Source organism: Phlebotomus papatasi, chromosome 3, assembly GCF_024763615.1.
Source record: "Phlebotomus papatasi isolate M1 chromosome 3, Ppap_2.1, whole genome shotgun sequence".
Classification (NCBI taxonomy): Eukaryota; Metazoa; Arthropoda; class Insecta; order Diptera; family Psychodidae; genus Phlebotomus; species Phlebotomus papatasi.
In genome coordinates this window covers 47,563,541-47,586,057 of record NC_077224.1, presented here as the reverse complement: position 1 = coordinate 47,586,057, position 22,517 = coordinate 47,563,541, and the positions used below count along the sequence as shown (strand labels likewise).

Here is a 22,517-nt window from a genome sequence, read left to right as displayed (position 1 = left end):
TTATGTATGTTCAGGAAACCGGATGGAAAAAATTACTTTTTAAAATGTTTCTTTTAGCAAATCAGTTGCCTGTAATCCTTAGATCTTATTTACGTTATTTAAAAAAACAATTTATTTTATTTCACATAAAAAAATAACTGCTTTAAAAAAGTTATTCATTTTTCATGTGTCAAAAGTTTGTTGCCTCTCTTGAAGAAGTTACTGAAAATGATCAAATAACGTTCAACAAATATCATTTCATCCAGTTATAATTTGAAGTTATATTATTTGAGAGGAAAATAGTGGATTTGTGTGTTCAATAGTCAATATACGCATATAAAAGTAAAAATAATTAGTAAGAAATATTGTGTTTTTTAATAATTTATAATTTATGTTAAAAATAGGCAAGTTACGAACTTACAAAATGAAAAGTTACAAACTTTTCACGCAGTAAAAATGATCAACTATTGAAAAACAATTATTTTTATATGAAATAAAATGAATTAATTTTTTGAAACAAATAAATAACATCCATGAATTACAGGTAACTTATTTGCAAAAGGAATAATTTTAAAATAGTTCTTTCCGTCATTATTTCATTTGGTTTTCCGAGCATATACATAAGGCAACAAACTTTTGGCACCTACTGTATATTGCTTTTTAAGTAAAGTTCAGGGACTGTGGTGTGATCCAAACCATCCCCTACTTGTGTATTTGTCCGTTGTCCCCTGCCCCATGTGGAGCAGGAGATTTGATGTCCACAAGTCCACTTGCCATTCACGTGGCCTGTTTTTCATGTTACTATTGATAGTAAAGTTTTAGAAAGAAAATTATTCGAGAACTATTATCGGCGTTTCTGCTAAAAAGAATCAAGAGAATTGTAAGAGGAAATGTGATACTTTGAAGCATTTTCTTCTAAACTTAAGTACAATGTAGAGGACATTATTTGTTTGCTTATTTGACATGCTAATAACGTATATAGAAAAGTCATGAACGAGTATACTATTATCTTTAGAAACATAAACCCTGAAAAAAACTGGAGTGTGATTAACTTTTTTTCCTCATAACTTTAACAATTTTTAGGTGTAAAAATATATCAGCATTTTTTAATGTTAATTTTACACCTTTTTAAGGGTAAAATTAACACGAAAAAGGGTAATTTTAACCCCCAATACACCTAAAAAGGGTAATATTTACAGAGATTTCGGATCAATACTGCAGGGTAAAATTAACATTTCCGGAAAGTTATTTTAACTTTTAGGATTTCTATCAGTGCATCCATTATCTAAAAATAAACACTTTTCGCAATTATAAAAACTGTTTAAAAGTAATGCAGATATCAACTTTTAAGACAATTAAGATTAAGATTCTTTGACTATATGTTCTGAAATTGAAAATAAAATGTTAAAGTGGCCTGAGTCATTATTCCAAGTATTTTAAACTGTATTAAAATGAAGGAAGATCTTTCAATGAAAACAAAAATTCTCATGATGGGATTAACCTTTCTTCGAACACTTGATATTGCAGGAGGGGTATAAAGAATGCCGCAGTAAGAAAAAAAAAAGAGAATTTTCATCCAAAATGTCACCGCAAGAACACACAAAAATTCTCGAGACCTAACGGTAAATTGTTAATTTTTATTTTTCATGTACCCATCCACCCACAATTCATGGTGATATTTTTTGCGTTTGATCACTTTTTGCGCACCACGATCTCCAAGGGAATAACGGCCACTGGGATTTTCTCTTGCGGATTAGCTCTCTGACACCCTTTTCATTCCTGATGGTGCTGCGTTGGACACTGACCACCCACAGGTGGCTTTTTGGCAATCCCCCAGAGGCAATGTCTCTTGCACACATACGATCACGCCGATTACCCGATTCTTTGGAGCATCCAAGAACTGGGAAGAACGATGGCAATGTTCGTGTTACTCGATGGTTTGTCACATGGTGGGGGCTCATATATAATACAGATCGTCGTGGATGGAACACTCCAGTTTGTCCAAGACTCACGGATGATACTTCCGTCCAAGTCAGGGACATTTTATACATTTTGTGATACTTAAGTGATCGAGTGAAGTTGTATAGTTCCAAATAGAAAAGAGAACTTTTTGTTGAGCAAAAGAGTGACTAAAGTGATTTGCATAGAATCAGAGAATTTCCTTTGATCTCTGTGGCGTTGTGATCACGAAGGGAGGGAATATTTTTTTGGGTGTTCTTAGTATTTTTTTTATTTCAATTTTTTGATACATTTTTGTGATCAATCGATATTTTGGTGCCTTTGTCCTCTCAATCAAGATGAAATTAATTGTCTTGTTTGTGATCTTTTGTGCCAAGACAGCTCATTTGTATGGTGACACGATGGAAATGGATGATTCCATTGTAATTCATGGTAATTGAAACACAAGACTTCAATGCGAGACGACGAACCTGCCCAAATCACTGATTCATCCTCCAATAACTCTTTTGGCGTCTTCTGCCAAAGGCGCACTATTTTTTTTTTAAGTTTATTTGCCATCGTTAAACATGTCACGTTGATTCTAAAAGCATTCTTCTATCTCTAATTTGTAACACTCGTTGGGAATAAGGAATTTTTCAAATCACGGCGTATCTATCTCGCCAATTTCTCTCTTTTTCCCCATTTAAAAAAAGTGAGATTTGACTTTGTGCATTCTTATGCTGGACCTTTAAAGAAATTCTATAACACTTCTCGTGGGATTGTCGTGTCCATTGACTCACGGTGCGTTAGTTGAGTGACCCCAAAAGTCTTCTACATGAGGATTATCATAAGCGAGGCAAAAAATGCGTAGAAAACTTAGTGATAAGCTTTTTAGAGCTTATAGGAGTGGTGATTCTTGTTTGATTCTTACTTGCACAATTTGTTTACTAAGAACTAAAAACTCAAATATTATAAATCCAGAGACTATTTCATCACTTAGAGAAATCCAAAAAAGTTAAAATAACATTCCGAAAATGTTTATTTTACCCTTATTGATCCGAAATCGGTGTAAATATTATGCTTTTTATGTGTATTAGGGGTTAAAGTTACTCTTTTTCATGTTAATTTTACCTTTAAAAAGGTGTAAAATTAACATTAAAAAATGTTGATATACTTTTACATCTAAAAAGTGTTAAAGTTATGAGCAAAAAAGGTTAATCGCACCCACGTTTTTTTCTCAGTGAGATTATGTATAGTTTCTTTCACATTTATTGATGCTCCTTAATTACTTATATTTAGGGCTAAAATTTGAGAATAAAATGACTTAAGTAAATAAAATCGTCTCCTGAATAGTGCCAAAATGAAGATACATAATAATGCAACCGACAATGTACTACCACGCTTTTATCAGTAATTGTTCTACCTGTATTCTTGCGGTGTACGGATTTTTACAAAATTTAAAATTTCTTAATTGTGCAAATTAAAAAAAAAAAAAAACAGAGTGTGTTTGGTTAAAAAAAACGCGATTTAGAAGAATATTCAAAAGTATTATGTAAAAAATCAATTATAGAAATTATAGGTACACTGAGAGAAATCCGAAAAAGTTAAAATAACATTCTGGAAATATTAATTTTACCCTGCATTATTGATCCGAAATCAGTGTAAATATTATGCTTTTTAGGTGTATTAGGGATTCAAGTTACCCTTTTTCATGTTCTTTTTACCATTAAAAAGGTGTAAAATTAACATTAAAAAATGTTGATATATTTTTACACCTAAAAAGTGTCAAAGTTATGAGGAAAAAAAGTTAATCACACCCCCGTTTCTTCTCAGTGTATGTTTTAGTAGTGTATCGAGCAGTCCTACCGCATGCTGAAAGTCTTGAGCATTTCAATTTTTTTTGTCAGTGATTGCAAAGGCAAAATTAAAAACCAAGAAACGTTTAAAACGACCAAAAAAGCAACTTTACAAAGAGTTACACCGGATAATACTGACATGTTAAAAAAATGTTAAAATTGTTTTTAAATCAAAAAGACCAAAATTCAAAAGTATTTCAAAAATCCAGCGAAAACTTAGTTGAAAACAGCAGCATTTTCAGCATATTTATGCTGAATGCATCAGCAAAAATATGGTAAATGTTGACCCAAGGGGTGAATAAGTGGCTCTCAGAGTGAACCGTGAGCGGCGATCGGCAAAATTGTGCTGGTCTGGATCTAAAAATCGACAGTTCAGTACAATTTGGCAAGAAATTGACAGATCGGCAGAAACAGTAAATCAGCGCGATTTTAGCGAAGAATAAGCAAATTTAAATATAAGTTCGCTCTTATGAAGTATATCGTTTGTTTAAACTCGTCTATCTTCAGAAATTTCATACAAGGAGCTGGTAAATTTTAACTCTTTCGCGTCCATAGGGTAATGTCATGACTCGGGGAAAAAAGTTTTTTTTGGGTATTTACATTAATTGAAATCTATCTGTTCGTGCACGACATCATAATAGAAGGATGTAAGATTCTTGGCTCATTTTCTCAAGACTCCAGTTAGATTTCAATTAATGTAAATAGCCAAAAAGAAACTTTTTTCCCCGGGTCATATATGACCCTAAAGACGCGAAAGAGTTAATGTACCGTATTGCAAACACTATTTTTTTCGCGGAAATTCTGTAGAATTGGCAGACCGGTATGAATTTTTACAAAAGATTGGCAGTTCGGCAGTCGAATGAACCGTGAGCGGCACAGTTACCTACCCCTTGTGCTGATCGGTCAGCGGTTCACGAACAACAGTACTAACCAAATATATGGAAATGATACTGCCTTGCGAAAGTCGTTCTTAGCATTTGATGTTCGCTAGACAATAACTTAATAATGCCGCATATAGAAAACTTCTCGATCGATTATTTCTATTGTTAGTGTTTTAGAACGGTCTCGAGTCCTACAACATACTAAAAATTAAGAAAATTATGCGAAGACGTTCGATAGCCATTTTGGGCCATGATGGGCCATTTTGGGCCCATTATGCATCCCCAATTAAATTAATCCCTGTTAAGAGCAATATAGTTCAATCCAGTCCGTTTTTCGGATAAAGTCCATTAAACAGGGCGAGTTCAATCTTGATATAGGTCTTCATCAGACAGCACCGCTTTACCTAGTAGCACTCGTCTGATGTTACAAAGACAAAAAAATAATTAAACCCTTTTTCATGGCGCACGTTCAAGCAAATTAAAGTAAAGCACTTAACGTACCTAACCAAATTACCATCTTCCAGAGGAACGCCCTCTTCTAGAATTTGTATTCCCTGATTACGTTTTTGACATACACTCAATCCTGGCAATATGCACTTCGGGATTATGCACCTGTCGGAATTATGCACATAGAATTACAGTAGAGTTCCTCAAATTTGAATAATATTTTCAAAACCGTAACGGAATTCATGTGAAATGCACTTTCCCTAAATTAAGAAAAATAACTTTAGAAAATATATATATCTATGTAATTTATTGTGAACCAAGCGAGCACAGCACAGTTAGCTGAAAAAAGCAGCGTTTTCAATATAGTTTTGCTGCGTCGATTAGCAAAAATATGCTGACCGGTCAGGAATTCTCTAACAAAAAATGCTAACCGAATGTATGGAAATGGCACTGCATCGCGAACATCACTTTTTAGCTTAATTGAAATCACTTAGCATTTGGTGTTCACTGGGGATTGATTCAAATCCGATTTTTCAAAATTGCAAAATCGAGTTCTACGCCCCCGGCACATCTTTCAGATTAGTAAAATCTCATAGAATCGAAATTCGCGTCCCTATCTTTCTCAAAAGATTTGCATAAGTCTGTTCCACACTTTCGGGACTAAATTAAATTTAATTTAGTGCGATGTTCAGAAGAAGAAGAAGAAGACTGCGAAGGAGTAAGATAGCCATATGCGTAACTTTTAAGAAAGAGATATGAATTTCGAAAAAATTTCGAAATTATCAGGACTTCATGAAATTCAGGAAAATTTCATGAAGTCGAAATTCGAATCCCTTTCTTTCCCACGAGTTTTACACATGTCTATCTCATTCTCCCGCACTCTTCTTCTTCTTTTCAACATCACAACAAATTCAATTTAGTTCAATCGAATTTGGAGTCCAAAAGAATGAGATAGTCATATGCAGAGCGTGTGAGAAAGAAAGGGATGCGAACTTTGATTTCGTGATATTGTCCTGATCTAAAAGGTATACCACAGCCGTTATGGCTCCGGCACACTTTTTAGGTCAGAAATATGTCATAAGATCAAAATTCACATCTCTTTCTTCCTGAAATATTTATCATATATCTATTATACTCATTTGCACTTTTCTTCTTCTTTTTAACATCACACTAAATTAAATTTAGTTCAGTCCAATTTTGAGTATTAAAGAGTGAGATAGACTTATGTATGTCTTTTGAAAAAGAAAGGGATCCAAATTTCGATTTCATGAAATTTTATCGATCTAAAAGATGTGCCGAAGGCATTATGATTATTATCAGTGATATTCAAAACATATACCCAGCATATACGAGCGTGATCGCAAATATTTAATTGACTAAACTGCAGTATTGCAGTAGCTGTGGTTGTAAAGTAATCCCAACTAAATTATTATACAAAAGAATCGTTCTAAAGCAATGTCATCTTTTTCAACTGTCGATTTTGGTACATCACTTGGGAAGGAATGATCTCAATTGAGTGATTCCAGCGTGTCAATCAAAATGTGAATAATTCTTTTGTGCTGGATGGCAGAGGACAATGTCCGCATTTCTCACCACTTGGGTTGCAGGTGACACACACGATGTCCGGGGATTAAATGCATTTATCACTTGACACACGCGTTCTGTCGCCAGCAACAGCTCTAAGAACGTATGAAAGATTAAGAAGGAAGACTCGTTTGGTGGTCGACCAGTGCAATGATCCACGAGAAATAAACAAAAGTGCCCATACTTCTTTCTTAGCACGATGATGGGTCAATCAGCAACACACACGCACAAGACATTTTCCATCTTTAATTGCACCTGTTTCATCTATAAGCAATAAATCTTTGCTTGAAGATTAAGCGTGGGCAAAAGATTTAAAAATAGATTTAACAGAAGAAATTGAGATAAAAGAAAATAAAGCTATCCCTCTCAAAAAAAACATCTTTTTGAAATCAGGGAAAAACTCTCTCTATCTGAGAAAAATTCTGGATATCAAATAGATCACTCTGGCTAGCAAAGAGATCGTCTGAAAGAATTGAGGAAAGGAAGACACGCGAGAAGTGAAATAAAAAAAAACTGTACAGTTTATCGCTGCGAATTTGTGCAAATTCCAATAAAATCTCTGGCGAAAGAAATCACACACCTGGATATTAAACTGTCATTCAATCCATTTTAGTGTGTCAACCGGTTCTTATTGATATTAAACAATAAATGAGCTCGCGATTATTGCTTGCAAATATTTCCGTGCGCCTGACCATCCCATTCGAGAATCTGGATTAATTTTTTTTCTGTTACTCTTCCCATCTTCCTTATCTTGCCCCAGCGACATTTTATTGAACACAAAATCGTTAAATGGCATGGGAATAAAATTGCAATTTCCACCCGGGAGTGATACAAAATAACTGTTCTCCTTTCTTAACACATCTTCTCATTTGCGTTTCGCGCCAAAAATTTCACACGCACTGATCATCAACTGCTTTGTAGCTGCTAGAAGGAGTCCCAGGCAGATTCTCGGATTGCCCCAGAGGGAGACGACGGTATGGGGAAATGTTCTGCGTGAGGGAAGTGCATGTCTTACTTCACGTGGCCACCTGGGCTTCTGCACTTCGGTTAAGCACTGCTATCCCTACTTCAAGTTACCCAATCTTGGACTGTGGGAGTCCTGGGTGTTGGGCAATTATGACACCTGCACCTACTTTGACTCCAAAGGATCTCCGGTAAGTACACTTAAAATCACGGCACCCTCTTACTGCTATACGGGCTTTAGACCTAAAGTGGTTTTCAGACTAGAGGTTTAGCCCAGTTCCCGAAACTTTAAAATTCCTAAATAGAAATCAATTTTTTGGTTTTTGAAAATCTTATTAATCAGTTAATTTCAATATTTAATCCGAAATCAAAATTTTCCTAAAAACCTTTACCAATAACTAGTTAGAAAAATTAAGCCATTTGGCTAAGTCTTAGGTCTGAAGCCCGTATAAGGCTTAGCCATAAGGCTTAACTTCTCTAATTTCTTATAGAGCGAAAGTTTTTGGAAGATTTTGGCTTAGAAATGGATTAATAAGAGGTATTAATCTATTTGAATCTGAAGAACAAATTAAATTGGTTGCTATTTAGAATTTTGAGATCTTCGGAAACTAGGCTAAACCTCTAGTGTAAAGACGGTCCTAGTCTAGCTTTCCTAAACCCCCTTAGAAACGTCTAAAGAATCTCAGCTGACATTCAATAAATACAATTTTTAGTAAAGATAAGGTATCAAAGGATATTTTGAATAGGGTGAAAGGAACACTTATTGACACTTTAAGAATTTATCATGCCATAACTATTGACACTCTCAGTACCGATTTAGGATATGAAATTTGAACATCTCTTTTTATAAGAAAAGATAGATTACAGAAAAAACATCATATTACTTGCATTTTACCAGATACATTAAATAAAGTTCATCATTTGGACAAAAGTGTTAATAAGGGTTCCCTGTCGAACAGGTGTTCCTTCCATCCTATTACTCAATCATTTTATTCTGACTGATCTAGTCTAGAAGAATTTCGATATTTGGTTTTGAAAAAATGGTTGTGAAAAACGAATATCAAGAGTTTCTAGCAGAAATTAATAGTAAAACAAAAGTAAAATTGGTCATAATGGCTCCGGCAAACCTTTTTGATCAGGAAAATTTCATAAAATTGAAATTCGGATCCCCTTCTTTTTCACATGTTTTGCATATGTCCATCTCATTCTCTCGCACTCTTCTTCTTCTCTTAAACATCACTCCAAATTCAATTTAGCTCAATCGAATTTGGTATGCGAAAGAATGAGATAGTCATATGCAAAACATGTGAGAAAGAAGGGGATCCGAATTTCGACTTCATGAAATTTTCCTGATCTAAAAGGTGTGCTGGAGCCATAATGAATGCGTTCCAATATAATTTAGGGGGCTTTAGCATATAGGGTTGAGGAAGTACTTTTATCCACTTTAAGCTTTAATAAACCTGTGAATTTTTTCAGATTTTGTATAAATCATCCTTGTATAAATTTGTTTTGAAAAAGATATGGCAGAGCGTCCCGGCTTTGCGGAGTGCTCGAACTTACGAAAAAGAGCTATCCATGTATATCTTTTCGCATGACTTTTGAGTAGGGTAAAGTGATACAAGTTGGACATAGTTGTTACAAGTTGGACAATTCCCCGGTACAAATTGGACAGGGATTTTTTTCTTGATAAATACAGTACTAATCTTTTTTTAAGCACAAGGAACCAAATTATAAAACTAAAGCAATAAAAATATACAAATAAAAATGAAATACTAAATTTATCAAGAAAAAAACCTTGTCCAACTTGTACCATGGTCTAATTTGTACCACTTTACCCTACATACCGCTTTACTACCGATTAAATTGATTGATAAATTAAAAAAAAATCATTCCGAAATACGAAATTGCTTAAGAAAAGTAGGTTTTAGAATATTTCAGCATGAGTAACAACCATACGAACAAATGAAAAAGTATAAATCCGAGGATGGTAAATCATTCACCGGAAATCAATATCTCTTACCGTTTGGCCTCTAGCCGTGTCTCAAACTTTCGAACAAATAAAAAATATTTTTAAGTGATTTGAAAAAATCAATTACGGGTATTATACCGACTCATGACCGATTAAGTCCAATACAACAGGGTTGAAAACTTCAAGATCTTTCAAAAACAATCCAATTTAAGCAAATCGGTGAAAAAATTCTAGTACTTGTTCTAGGAACCATTTTCGATATAAACCAGAAGAAGATGATTTTGGAAAAAGAAAAAAATACTGTCCTTGATAATGTTGACTTATAGTGGGGTAGTCGAACACCGGAAGTCTATATCTCTTTTCGTTTGGCCTCTAGCCGCATCACAAATTGAAAAAAAGTGAATTATAAAACGGTTCTCTCTTTGAGTTCGGGCAGTAAAATACCTCTATGTTGGGTATACAATAGGGTATTTTAATTTTTTTGTTTTTTTACACCATTGGTTGAGAAACTAATAAATACCAGAATATGAAAAAAATTTTACAAGAATCTTCTGTAACAATCTTGGTAAATTTGGGTCTAATAAGATATGTATTTAAATTAAATTATAGCAAGATTCAATAAAAATCTTTAAGAAGACAGGGAGAGGTAAACATATTGTTACTTTTCAACATAAAACAATATTTTACAAGATTATACTAAATCGTTTACAATTTTTTTCTCAGTATGCAATTAATTTTTAAGTCCTGTAAATATTTAACTAAGGTTTAAAAGATAATATATTTTCTAGTTAAGAAGTCCTGAAATAATTTCCGATAACCTTTAAGCAAATAATTCTTTTCAAGGGAAGAAACGTATAGGAAACCCATTACTACTATCCTTCATATTATTAACATACTGCCATAGAGATTACACTTAAAATCATATTGCACTACAGGTTCCTTCCTAAAGTCAAGGAAATATTTTGCAGTGTATCTTGATTTTCAAGAAATAAACTAAAGCTTAAGAGAAATTTTTAAATTTTTGGAAGGAGACGGTTTTAAACCGGTTTCATCTCTAAAAACCGGTTTTAAAACCGTCTCCAAAATAGGGCGGTTAACCGGTTTTTCGGAACCAGTTAACTGTTCTTGAAATCACTATAGTATAATTTTGAACAGAATCAAAATTTGAGCTTTGAGATATCTTGTACGTCTTCGTAGTCTTTTTTTTTCTTTACGCTTATCTGAAACAGTAAGGAAATCTTAAAGTTTAAATATGGATACTAGGACACAATGGGGACTAATTTTGAAGATAGTCTAAATTTGAATGTTGTGAATGTAGAGAGTTCTTTACACTGTGCAAGACTGACTAAGAGAAAAAGAACATCGCAATGAAGTACAAGTCCTACATTTAAGAGTTTTCGTAGTCTTCTTCTTTGCCTATCTGAAACAGTGACGAAATTACCCCATTGTACCCTACCTGTTTTTAATGTTAATTTTATTTAAATATAAGATGTACTAACTCAACAGAATTATGAGGATAAAAATCAAAATTCTCTTAAAGTTGCAACTTTAAGTGGTCTAAACTGTTAACGATTTATGGGAAAAGGATTAGACTGCCTTATCATTCTTTTTACTTCTTTGTTTTTTTTGTGTTTCTGATTAAAACACTTTCACTGGTAAAAATAAAAGAATCAAAATGAATAAAATTTGATCTTTTGCAAAGGATGGATCAAATTAACATGTTCTATTATGATAAATGTACACTCAAAGTTTGAAATTTGATCCACCAAAAAAAGCATCAAATTTGGATCAATTTGATCCTTTTATTTTTACCAGTGTTATCACATGCAAAAGAACCTCTTTTTAGATCAACATCGTCATTATTGATCATAAAAAACAAAAATTTTTCCGTGTATTCTAACAAGAAGATACAGCCTCACATAATTGTCTTTTAATCACTTCAAACAGTAAGAGTTTTTTCTTAGTTCATTATAATTATAATCTGGATTAGCATTAACATAATGATAAAAAAAAGTTGTTAAGTTATAAAAATCTTCTTTATTATATTCCTTGCTACCCTTGTTACCCTTTATTGAACGTTTTTCAGGATTGTTTTCTGGTGAATAATAATTGATTCTGTCTATTCTAAACAATTTTAAACGTCGCAATTAACTTGCAAATGTTTCGCCAAAAAAATATATCAAAATTGTAAAAGATCCAATCTTTGAAATGTCTGAAATATTTCGCAAGCCAATTAAATAGTTTGCAGAATTTTAAATAGCTGATATCTTTGTCAATAATTTTGTTTGTCTGCTCCCATTTTCCCGACAACTCGCCACATGTTCCAGATCCATAATTCTCACTCTAAATGATTGTCTGTTCTCAGGCTTTTGGTGTTTGCTGTACAAACCCAATAACACTGCCCCCATCCACTACGCCATCAGAAGAGGAGGCTGAGAAGCCCGAAACATCTGAGAAGCCAAATGAGGAGGAAATGGTCACGGAGACACAGAAACCCGAAGTGCAAAAGCCAGATGCCAACAAAAGTCCTAGCGTTTGGCCACCACCAATCCCAACCCATCCACCAGATCACACTCCAGCCACCCATCCACCATGGGTCACTGGCATTGGACATCCCATCGCGGGAATTCCCATTGCTGTACCAGTGGCACCAGGCACCACGAAACCCACCACAAAACGCCCTGGGATTGCAACAACCTGGCCAACACGTCCCCCTGTCTTTCAGTGGCCACCAACCACAACCCCAGCTCCCATCCTTCCCACAAGGCCCAGTACCACAACGACATCTCCTCAAATTCCTCCTCAAGTACCACCATCGGGCATCAATGCCAACTGTGGCGTAAAGAATGGGTATCAGGACTCTGAAAGGATTGTCGGAGGACACAATGCAGATCCCAATGAATGGCCATGGATCGCAGTACTATTCAACGGAGGACGCCAGTTTTGTGGCGGTTCCCTCATTGACAATCAACACATTCTTACAGCTGCTCATTGTGTGGCTCAGTGAGTATCTTTAAAATTTTTTTTCAGAGTTATTGTGCTAATTTGACTGTGAACAGGTGTTAATTCGGCAATTATATTTCATTTGTCGGCTTTCAAACTTTCTTTAAAGTTTTTGGTTGATTTATGGAGATTTTTGTGTCTAATCTTGGGAGGAAGGGATGAACTTCCACGTGTATTTAGTAGGGTGTTCACAAAGGGGTAATAACTGGTGAATACAGACCAATTATGTTGGTGAATATGCGAGTATTCTTCCCGTTTTTGGTGAATATGCGAGTAGTCTTCCCGTTTTTGGTGAATATGCGAGTATTCTTCCCGTTTTTGGTGAATATGCGAGTAGTCTTCCCGTTTTTGGTGAATATGCGAGTATTCTTCCCTTTTTGGTGAATATGCGAGTATTTTCACCATTTCACGAAAACTTTGAATTTTAGTACAGTAACAAACACGCTTTCAAACAGCGAATTGTCATCCGCATTGTTGATGAATTCGCTGTCTTTGCTGGGCTGTGTGATGTCAAAAGACGTTCGGCATTTGTAAAAAAACGGACGGAATTCCCCACGAAAAAGACGGAATTCCCAGGAAAAATTCCGCGTGCAAGTGAGGTTAATTTGCTATACTAGCGCCCTCTGCAAAAGTGCAAGAACGCGTTCAAATATTTTGAATTTTAAATGATGGTTTTCCGTTGAAGGGTGAAGACTTCAATTTTGTAAAATGGTTTTCCATCTTTAAGCCACTGAGAATCACTCAATCACTCGTCAAGGATGTTTTTTACATAACATATGTATGTACTAGGTACTGTACTTTGTGATAAAATATTCAGCAAAATTGTCAGAAATGCGATTGCTAATGAAAATATCTCGTCAGAAAGAAGCAACATCCAAAATTATAGCCCAGAAGCCGTAATTCAGACTAAAATCACAATATTATTTTATATAAGAAATCAGAAGATAAGCCGACTTATATTTTTTCTACTTCCTATATCAATCTCTACGTTTATATTTATAAACATAAGATTAGGGTAAGTGTGCCAAATTCCGGCCAGCTTGTAATTTCGGCCACCTTTTTTGTTCTTCGTATTTCCATGAATTTTTAGATTTTACGTACTCTAGAGATTATACAATGCAAAAGAATAACAAAAATGTAGCTTCGACAAACGAGATGACGTAAAAAAGATATTGGAAGAATTCCCGAAGGGCAAGGAACTATGAGAATGAAGGTGGCCGAAATAGGGCATCAAAGCTATGTCTATATTTTTATTCATTTTAAAATGTATTAAGAATGATTTTAGAGTAAATAAAGACGATAAACTGTCTACAAGGTTCCAAGCAATACTCCTTAAGAGGAAGGAATAAAAAAGTCAATTTGTATTTAAAATATTACATTTCAAACTTGAGACTTTGACGCTTGCATGCAACTATGCCGAAATTTGGCACACTTACCCTACTTCATAGTATTGCGAAATTCTACTAAAAAAATGATTTTATGCGCTCCAGGGACTTATTTTGACGTATTCTTCCAAAATTTAATTAATATTGTCATAAAATATTGTATATCCAATGAAAATAATTTTAAAAAAGCATCATTTTGTATTGCAATTTGATTAACTTTATTGCCCCATAGCAAAATTACACGGAAATTCCAGTGGAATACTAGCGTCCAAATTGCAATAATCCGCGGAATTTGACGCTAAAATTCCAGCAAAATTTCCATGGAGTGCGGAGTCGGAAATTCCAAATCATAGTACTGGAATCATAGTACGATCCACTTGAATTCTTCCAGCGGTTAATTTCGCGGAACTCCACGGAACATTTATATGGAAAATCAAACGTGAATCGTCCGCGGGATGAGATGGAGAAATCCTATGGAAAATTCCACAATCTTTCCATTGGGTTTTCCATGGTTTTTCCACTATTTTTCTCGAATGTCAAGCAAATAAAATGGTGGTGTGGCAACATGGATAATTTGTTTCCAAATCTTCCACAAACATTTTTATTGATTTTATTGATTAAAAGCATGAGGTGCATGTGACAGATTCATTTTTTCTCCATTTTATTTAGGTGGAAAAATCCACATAAAATCCATAAACATTTCCATGGAAGTATTTCACAGAAAAAATCTTCTATAAATCCAAGGGAATTTCCTTGGAATCTATTATGAAAGATTCCTATGGAATTTTTCAAAGAAAAACTGGAAAATTCCGAGGAATTTTTCGCATGTTATTCTAATTTCGCTTCCTTTTGCTATGGGGATAGATTTCGACACAACAGAATCCTCACTCTGCATGTTTTACCGATATTAATTCTCAAACAACAAAATACTTCATGAAATATTTAAATAATTATATATTGTTCTTTTCATGGGTACCCACAGTTCTAAAAGAGACGAAATAGTTAAACAAATGTAAGAAACTGCAATTTTAGCAGATGTACAACACCCTGTGTGGTGAAATAATGTGAATATATATTATATTCACTTTTAGGTGAATATATATTCACTTCTATGTAAATGTGTGAGTAATGAGTATTTTAATGTTTCTTCATACAAAAAGTGAATATGTGAATACAGACCAATTTTTTTAGCTCAGTTATTACCCCCTTGGGTGTTCATCGAAACTATAAATCGGTACTCTAGGACAGTCCACGCGGACTGACTGATCCTTCCACCACAAGGCTTAAATTGAGTGTCGAAAGAACACGGGAATACCGCGAATACCTCAACCACAAAAAAGTGAAAACTTGCGGATTTTATCTTACGGCAATGACTACACTCAGCACAAAAAGGTCCTTATCAGGACCGGCCCCTAATATCATTTCAATGAATATTGACGGCATGTCAAATGATGGTTTCTGTTTAGTCTGGTTATGTCCTGATGCTTTTGTCTCAAAATAGCATTCGTAACAGACCTTGGGTCATCGTCGCATAAAAACTAAAAATTATTGCAAAAAAGGCTTTTAACAGTTTAATCAACATGACATGTCATTTACGCTATTTTAGAGATTCAAAATTAGTTTTTCTGAGTAAAAACAAGATTTATCATTCATTTTTGTGCAAAAAAAAATAACTTTGAAGCTTTAAAATAGCGTCAAACATGTCATGTTGATTAAACTGTTAAAAGCCTTTTTTGCAATAATTTTTAGTTTTTATGCGACGATGACCCAAGGTCTGTTACGAATGCTATTTTGAGACAAAAGCATCAAGACATAACCAGACTAAACAGAAACCATCATTTTACAATCAAATTTCGGTGGAAAAGTTCTTTTTTCTACTGAAAAGCAACACTGTTAGAGGCAAAAAGCTCTTTTGGCCTCTAACACCTGAAGGTTTTTGACCCTTGGGGTACATTAAGAGACATGTATGGTGGATATATTGACAAATTTGATAATTTTCTGATAGAACCTAGTCATTTTTCTTAGTTCCTAAGATCCATCCCCACCAAGACTTTAATTTTTCCCTTATTTTTGTTCGTTACACATTTTTCCTACGATATTTCGCTAAAAATTAATGCAAAACTTTAGAAAATGGAACTTAATTTACTAATTATAGTTAAAAATTAAATTATTAAAAGATATTAACCTAAATTTGGTCAAAAAGAAATACCCTAGCGCTCAATTTATTGAGTGGAATTATACTTATTTCCACCCTAAAAAACAAAATTCTATTATATTTCTAAAAATACTTAGAATAAAAAATCAAAATGTCGATTTTTTATATTGGTATGAAAGGACGTTATGGTCTACGTATGGGTATTTTTTCGACATTTCTTTTTTGTTGAATTTCTTTAAGGATTAATCGGTGGAATTATACTTATTTCCACCACTGTAGTAGGGGAGACTGGGGCAAAGTTACAAATCGAAAATTTCAAAATTCTATATCTTCAAAGATAAAAAATATAGCAGCTTAAATTTTTTTCCATAGATAGCCTCCATAGACCTTCTTCAATGTCGTAAGTTTCTTAGAATTCGAACAAGGAATTTCGAAAATAAAAAAAATATTGAAATTTTTAGTCCTGTTTTTTAAATAGTTTCTTTGCAGGAGATATCAATTATTAGCTCCTTATTTTTCAAAACTGATCCAGTGTTGAATATTTCCTAAATGATTTGGATTCCTTGAATACGAAGCCGCTATTCGTTTTAGCTTTCTCTAGAAATCTGTTTAATTAAAAATGACCACTTGGGGTAAAAAGTAACAAAAGTTAGGGAAGAGTCAGTACTTTTTCGCCAGTAAGCAATTTTTCGCCACCTACAAATAAAATGACTTTTCAAGGGAATAATGAGCTCATGGAACTACGAAATGAGTATTATTTCGTGACCTCTGGTCCAACGGATCAGAAAACCGTATCAGATTATTTGCCGAATAGATTATTTGCAAATTGGTGAAAGAAATTCTCGACAATATGAACAATTACCAAAAAATATGGAGTTTTTAAGAAACTTGTCAACGCTAAGAGAAATTATCTTACATTATTTTGTGTTTTTGCTGTAGAGTACAGTGCCCGCTTCGTAATCCGGATGAATTTTTTTGAACTTGTTCAAGTTTTAAAAGACATAATTAGAGAATTCTATGCTATTATACTTCATTAAATAAAAGCATCACAGGATAATTCAATTTCATTGCTGAATACTCGTGCATACATAACCTCAAAATGATTTTAATTGTAACCGTCAATTACTCGTCCGGATTACGGCGATCCGGATTAGAGAGCGGGCACTGTATTTGATATTTTTCACTGAAACTCAATCTCTTTTTAACTAAACTTTATTGTAATATCACTTTTAATAATGTTATCTAAAAAAGTTTATGAAATTCGGATGTGGTGAAAACGGCTCACTTTTTTCCGCTGCGTTAGTACTTTTCGCCACACATTTTTCCGAGCATTTGACAAGTGGCGCACCTCGCGGAATTTAGTTGAAACAGGCACAATTTTTAATTGTTTTTTTTTGCGAATAAAAAACGTGCAAAAAATCATTCGAAATACTCTAATAATTATCTAGAATCGATGTTAAATAAAAAAGTACTGTGTCGTGTACTTTTGGGGGTTTTCGAAAGCAGGTGTTTCTTAAAATTCAATTAAAAACAAGTGGCGAAAAAGTGTTTACAAAGTGACGAAAAGTACTGAAACATGCATTGCTGCAGGAAATGTATTTTTTCAACTAGATGCCCAAAAATTTCCGAGAAGTCTCCTGGTTTAATAGAGAGACAATGCTTCAAAGCATCTGTACAGAAAATTTCATTTTATTTCAACAAAAATTGTAAGAGTTACAAGGGTACAAAACCTTAAGGTGTCGAAAAGGGCTTACTCTACCCTATGGGGCAAAAAGTAACAAAAACTGAAGCAATTTATTATGTCTCACGGCGAAAAGAAATATCATTGCCATGTGTCGCCTGTTTGCATTGGTCAAACGATTTGCAGTCTCTCGTGTTTTTTCTAAAATAGCTTTAAAGCGCTTTTTTCGTTCAGAAAACGGTGTTTTACAAAGGTGTAGAGAAATAAAGAATAAATTTCCAATAAAAATGTGTCATCTAGGCCTTTTTTTTAATTTACGGAGGATCGTAATAAAGCAAATCAAAATGTGATAATACCACACGCCTGATACTATTTGCCCCAGCATTTTTGAGAATAGTCACAAAATTACTTTTAAGAAAATGTCTCTATAAATATATTTCCTTATAAAATAGAGGAAAATAACTTTCACAAAGTTTTAGAGTGGTAAATTCCCTATAAAACTGCGCTCATTAGAAATTTCTGGGGCGCTCGGTTAGCTTGTTCAAAAATAAAATATCCATTTTGTTACTTTTTGCCCCAGTCTCCTGTTCCTAATACCAATTATTTTTCCTTTTCGACAGCATGAGCTCTTGGGATGTTGCCCGCTTGACTGTTCAATTGGGAGATCACAACATTCGATCAACAACAGAAGTTTCTCATGAAACGCGTCACGTGAAGAGGGTAGTTCGTCATCGTGGCTTTGATTCCCGTACATTGGTCAGAACTTTTCAGCCTAATTTCTCAAAGGCATTTAAATTACAAATATATTTACTTTTTTAGTACGACGACGTTGCTCTTCTCACACTAGACACTCCAGTTCAATTTTCTTCGTCAATTCGACCCATTTGTTTGCCACCAGCAAACGAAGTGCGACAGTACAATGGAAAGACTGGAGTAGTTATTGGATGGGGAAGTCTTCGGGAGAGTGAGTATTTCAATGAATATTTCACATTTTTGAAGGAAAATATGAAGGTAAATTTCCCATTTTTAGATGGTCCTCAGCCATCAATCTTGCAAGAAGTGAGCATCCCGATCTGGAGCAATGATAATTGTGCTCGAAAATACGGAAGTGCTGCTCCTGCTGGAATTACACAAAATATGCTGTGCGCTGGGCAGGATTACAAGGACTCTTGCAGCGTAAGTGTGATAAATTCGTTTGAGACGCTTTCTAGAACGTACCGTAGATGCGGATGATTTTGCCGTTTTACTGTTCGTATAATAGCCATTTGCTGTCACTCACACAATACAAAAACACCTTGCCAGTTTCCCCATTAAGTGGGGTTGGCACTGGCACTCCTTGTACATCTTCGCCAGGTTGCGCGATCCTGGGTCGTTTCACTTTCGGGTCCTTTAGACATCATGTCCTTTTTTACAGTGGAGAGCCAAGTAGTAGGGGGGCTGCCAGGACCTCTCTTATTGTGGGGTTCAAAGAGAACTCTCTTTATTAGATGATCTTCCGTGCGAGGCATCACATGACCGTACCATCTCAACCGCGATTCTGCAAGTTTCTTGCCAATTGGCTCCACTTGCATGCTGCCCCTCACATGCTCATTGCGCACCCTATCTTTGAGGGTGACATCGGTGACATCCGATGACCATCTCAACATTCGCATTTCTGCTACGTGAAGTTTCTGATAGTTCTGGAAACTAACACTCTTTCAAATATCTTTAGAGTGTGTGAAATGAGCTTTACCCCACGATAATTGGAGCATTCCCGAGCACTACCTTTATTCTTATAGAAAGGAATAAGGTGGCTCCCTCTCCAACCATCAGGCATTTTACCACTAAACACTATAGAATTGAGCAAGGACGTCAACCAAATTAAACCATCCTCTCCCATTTTTTTCCATAGTTCGGCGAGAATACAGTATAGCCCAGTCGCCTTGGCATTCTTCATGGCCCTGACAGCATCCTTTACCTCTTCTACTTCAATGGGGAGTAAAGGACCTTCAACTAGAGTCTCTGTTGTAGAAAACTCGCTAGGAAACTCCTCATTCAATAACTTATCGTAATAAGTTTTCCACATTCGGTTGATCTTGTCACCGTCCGTTATAATGTTTCCCATTTCGTCATTTATGTACCTGAGTCCGAGATAATCCAAAGCATCCCTACTTCTTTGTTTGGCGATTTTGTAGATACGCGTCTCTCTACAAAATCCATGGGAATTTCCTTGGAAATATTACCATGGAGAATTTCGGTGGAATTTATCAAGGAAAAATACTGGAAAATTCCGAGGAATTTTTCCTTGTGATTCCTTACCCCGTTTTCTTTTCCTATGGGGCAGTTACCGTTTTGACCACGCGTCAAATCATTCCTCTACCTGCCGATTTTACTCGGAGGTTTTTTGAATTGTAACGGTATATTCTAGTACATTTAGAGAAATTCTGTAGATTTTCGGCAGAATTTGTACCTGAAAATCTGTAGATTTTCTGCAGAAATTGTCCCGAAAATCTGCAGATTCTCGGCAGAATTTCTGCATAGGAAATCTGCATAGTCTCCATTGTCTCAACACAAATATTTTTGATTTATCAAGAATCTGTAGAAGTTACAAAGAAAATGGTATGCTCTGCTTGACAAACATTACCAATTAAACATTTTAGATGAGTAAAAAGATTCAAGACAAAAATACAAATTTCTTAAAAATCGCCCATGAAATGACACAAAAACACGAAATTTAGGTCGACACTCTGTTTAAAGTTTTCACTTCACTATTCTCTTCTTATAACACGGCGTCGCAGAATTCTTTATTTTATACAAACACTGTGATATCACTAAGAATAACTCTATAGAACTTTGCAAACTTCAGTGAAAAATATTCCATCTTTTCTGACACAGCTGTCTGGAAAGTCTGGAATGTAAAAAAAAATCTACAGAAAATCGGCAAATTATCTACAGAAATTCGTCAAAGTATGTACCAGGATTCGTCAGAAAATCTGCCAAAATTTCTGACGAATTTTGTCCCAAGCCCAAATAAAATTCGTAGGAATATCTACAGATTTCTCGGCAGATTTTCGGCAGAGGTGTAGATATTTTCTGCAGAAATCTTAAAGATATCTGACGAAATTATTTGACGGGAGTACAATTTTCATTTGACGTTCGTTCGGTTTAAAATCGTTAAATTTCAAATAGTTTCATGCCCGAATTTGTGTGTAATTCATGTGACATTTCGGTCCCAAATGCAGGAATTTAAGTCTAGTGTATCACAGCAGACACTTAAAAAAAACATTATAATGGATTATAATAATGGATAAGGCGGGGTCTAAATGATCGTGGGCGGGGCCATTTTTTTTAAAAACAAATACACCATCTTGTTGAAAACATTTTTAATTATTTTTTTAGGGAGATTCTGGAGGACCCCTGATGGTGAATGACGGTAAATGGACACAGGTGGGAATAGTTTCATGGGGAATTGGATGCGGCAAAGGCCAGTATCCTGGAGTCTACACACGCGTCTCCAACTTTATGCCATGGATTATGAAAAATCTCTCTTGAAGTGACTTCATTCAAAATGAACAAACTTCTCGCATTTTGGGAATTTTCATTGGACAAATCTCTTCAAACTGAAGATGCGTCAAATGATGAATTTGTATGCCATATTTAAGAGAAAAAACAAATATTTCACAAAATAATTTATGTAATTTAAGTGAAAAGAATGTCAATAATTTTTAGGAAAAAAAACTATCTTTCGAAATGAATAAAGCAACGTAGATGAAGAAAAATAATTATGAAACATCTCACTCATTTTTTTTTCTAGCATTAAGATACCCTTGTTTTAAGATCATAAAAATATTACTTTTATTTTTAATATATAATTCATCTTTTTGGATAAATAAATTAACAGTAAATATATTTTATTATTTTTCTTTCTCTTACATTTAGTACATAAATGTTAGTGAAGACTCTTTCAGAATTGTTTCTAAGTTTTACATTTTCTTTTTTTTTCTTTCTGATACTTGGTGCGATGTGAATGAAGAAAATAAATTTTTGAATTAGTTTTAAGAAAGTTTTAACCACAAGTTCAACTTTTCTTTTTATCTCAAATTTTTCCAATCAATTTTTTTTCTCACACTATCACAATTATAGGGAAATAAATTCTTTCAATCCGTTAAGACTAATTTGTAAAAATAAAATACACGTAAAATCCTTCTTTCAGTGAAAAAAAATTTAAAAAAAAGTTTGAGAAAGCTTTGTGTGTAGCAATAAGACTGATTTCGATCACTTTAAATTTCAAAATGTTATTGTTTCTTCTTTTTTTTAATATAAAATCTAATTCAATGGTAATTAAAGAATAAACAAATCAGTCAATATTTCTTGTGTTCTCTAAAATATATTCTTGGGGTTATTCTCTTAATTTTTTTTCTTTATAATACAAATGTTAACACATAGTAAAGTCGCACGTTTTCTTTTAATTTTTCCATTCTCTTATGTCAATTTCGAATACGATGGTGGTGAAAACTTTTTACGCAGAAATTTAATAATGTACAGAGGCAAACACGAAATTAAAGTTATAACTGAGACCTTCCATGCGAAATCATATGACCAAATAAATTCCCAATCTACCGCAGCATCCAGATCAGCAGGAAAAAATAACAATTAATTTCATAAAGTTAATAAAATTAATGAAAAATATTGACTTA

General features: G+C 34.2%; 2 protein-coding genes across 5 annotated transcripts in view; one reads left to right on the top strand and one right to left on the bottom strand.

The window, feature by feature from the left end:
- Positions 1-1,856: 1,856 nt before the first annotated feature.
- Positions 1,857-21,729, top strand: LOC129808030 (proclotting enzyme). Its single transcript, XM_055857691.1, has 7 exons — positions 1,857-2,370; positions 7,607-7,839; positions 11,983-12,620; positions 18,462-18,597; positions 18,661-18,805; positions 18,872-19,017; positions 21,220-21,729. Exons 1-7 carry the CDS (start codon positions 2,277-2,279, stop codon positions 21,370-21,372), a joined length of 1,545 nt encoding a protein of 514 aa, XP_055713666.1. The 5' UTR covers positions 1,857-2,276; the 3' UTR covers positions 21,373-21,729.
- LOC129808029 (probable phospholipid-transporting ATPase IIA) overlaps positions 21,699-22,517 on the bottom strand; it is a 20,106-nt gene continuing 19,287 nt past the window's right edge. For all 4 annotated transcript variants that reach the window (XM_055857686.1, XM_055857687.1, XM_055857689.1 and 1 more), the window contains exon 7: positions 21,699-22,436. In XM_055857686.1, coding sequence (XP_055713661.1) covers positions 22,303-22,436 — 134 coding nt within the window. In that variant the 3' untranslated portion in view covers positions 21,699-22,302. The remainder of the gene's footprint in view (positions 22,437-22,517) is intronic.

Bases quoted from the DNA above. Each gene is read 5' to 3' on its own strand.
- LOC129808030 (XM_055857691.1), top strand. From the start codon at position 2,277: ATGAAATTAATTGTCTTGTTTGTGATCTTTTGTGCCAAGACAGCTCAT. The intron at 7,840-11,982 runs GTAAGTACACTT...GTCTGTTCTCAG, and splicing joins TTGACTCCAAAGGATCTCCG to GCTTTTGGTGTTTGCTGTAC. The intron at 18,806-18,871 runs GTGAGTATTTCA...TCCCATTTTTAG, and splicing joins ATGGGGAAGTCTTCGGGAGA to ATGGTCCTCAGCCATCAATC.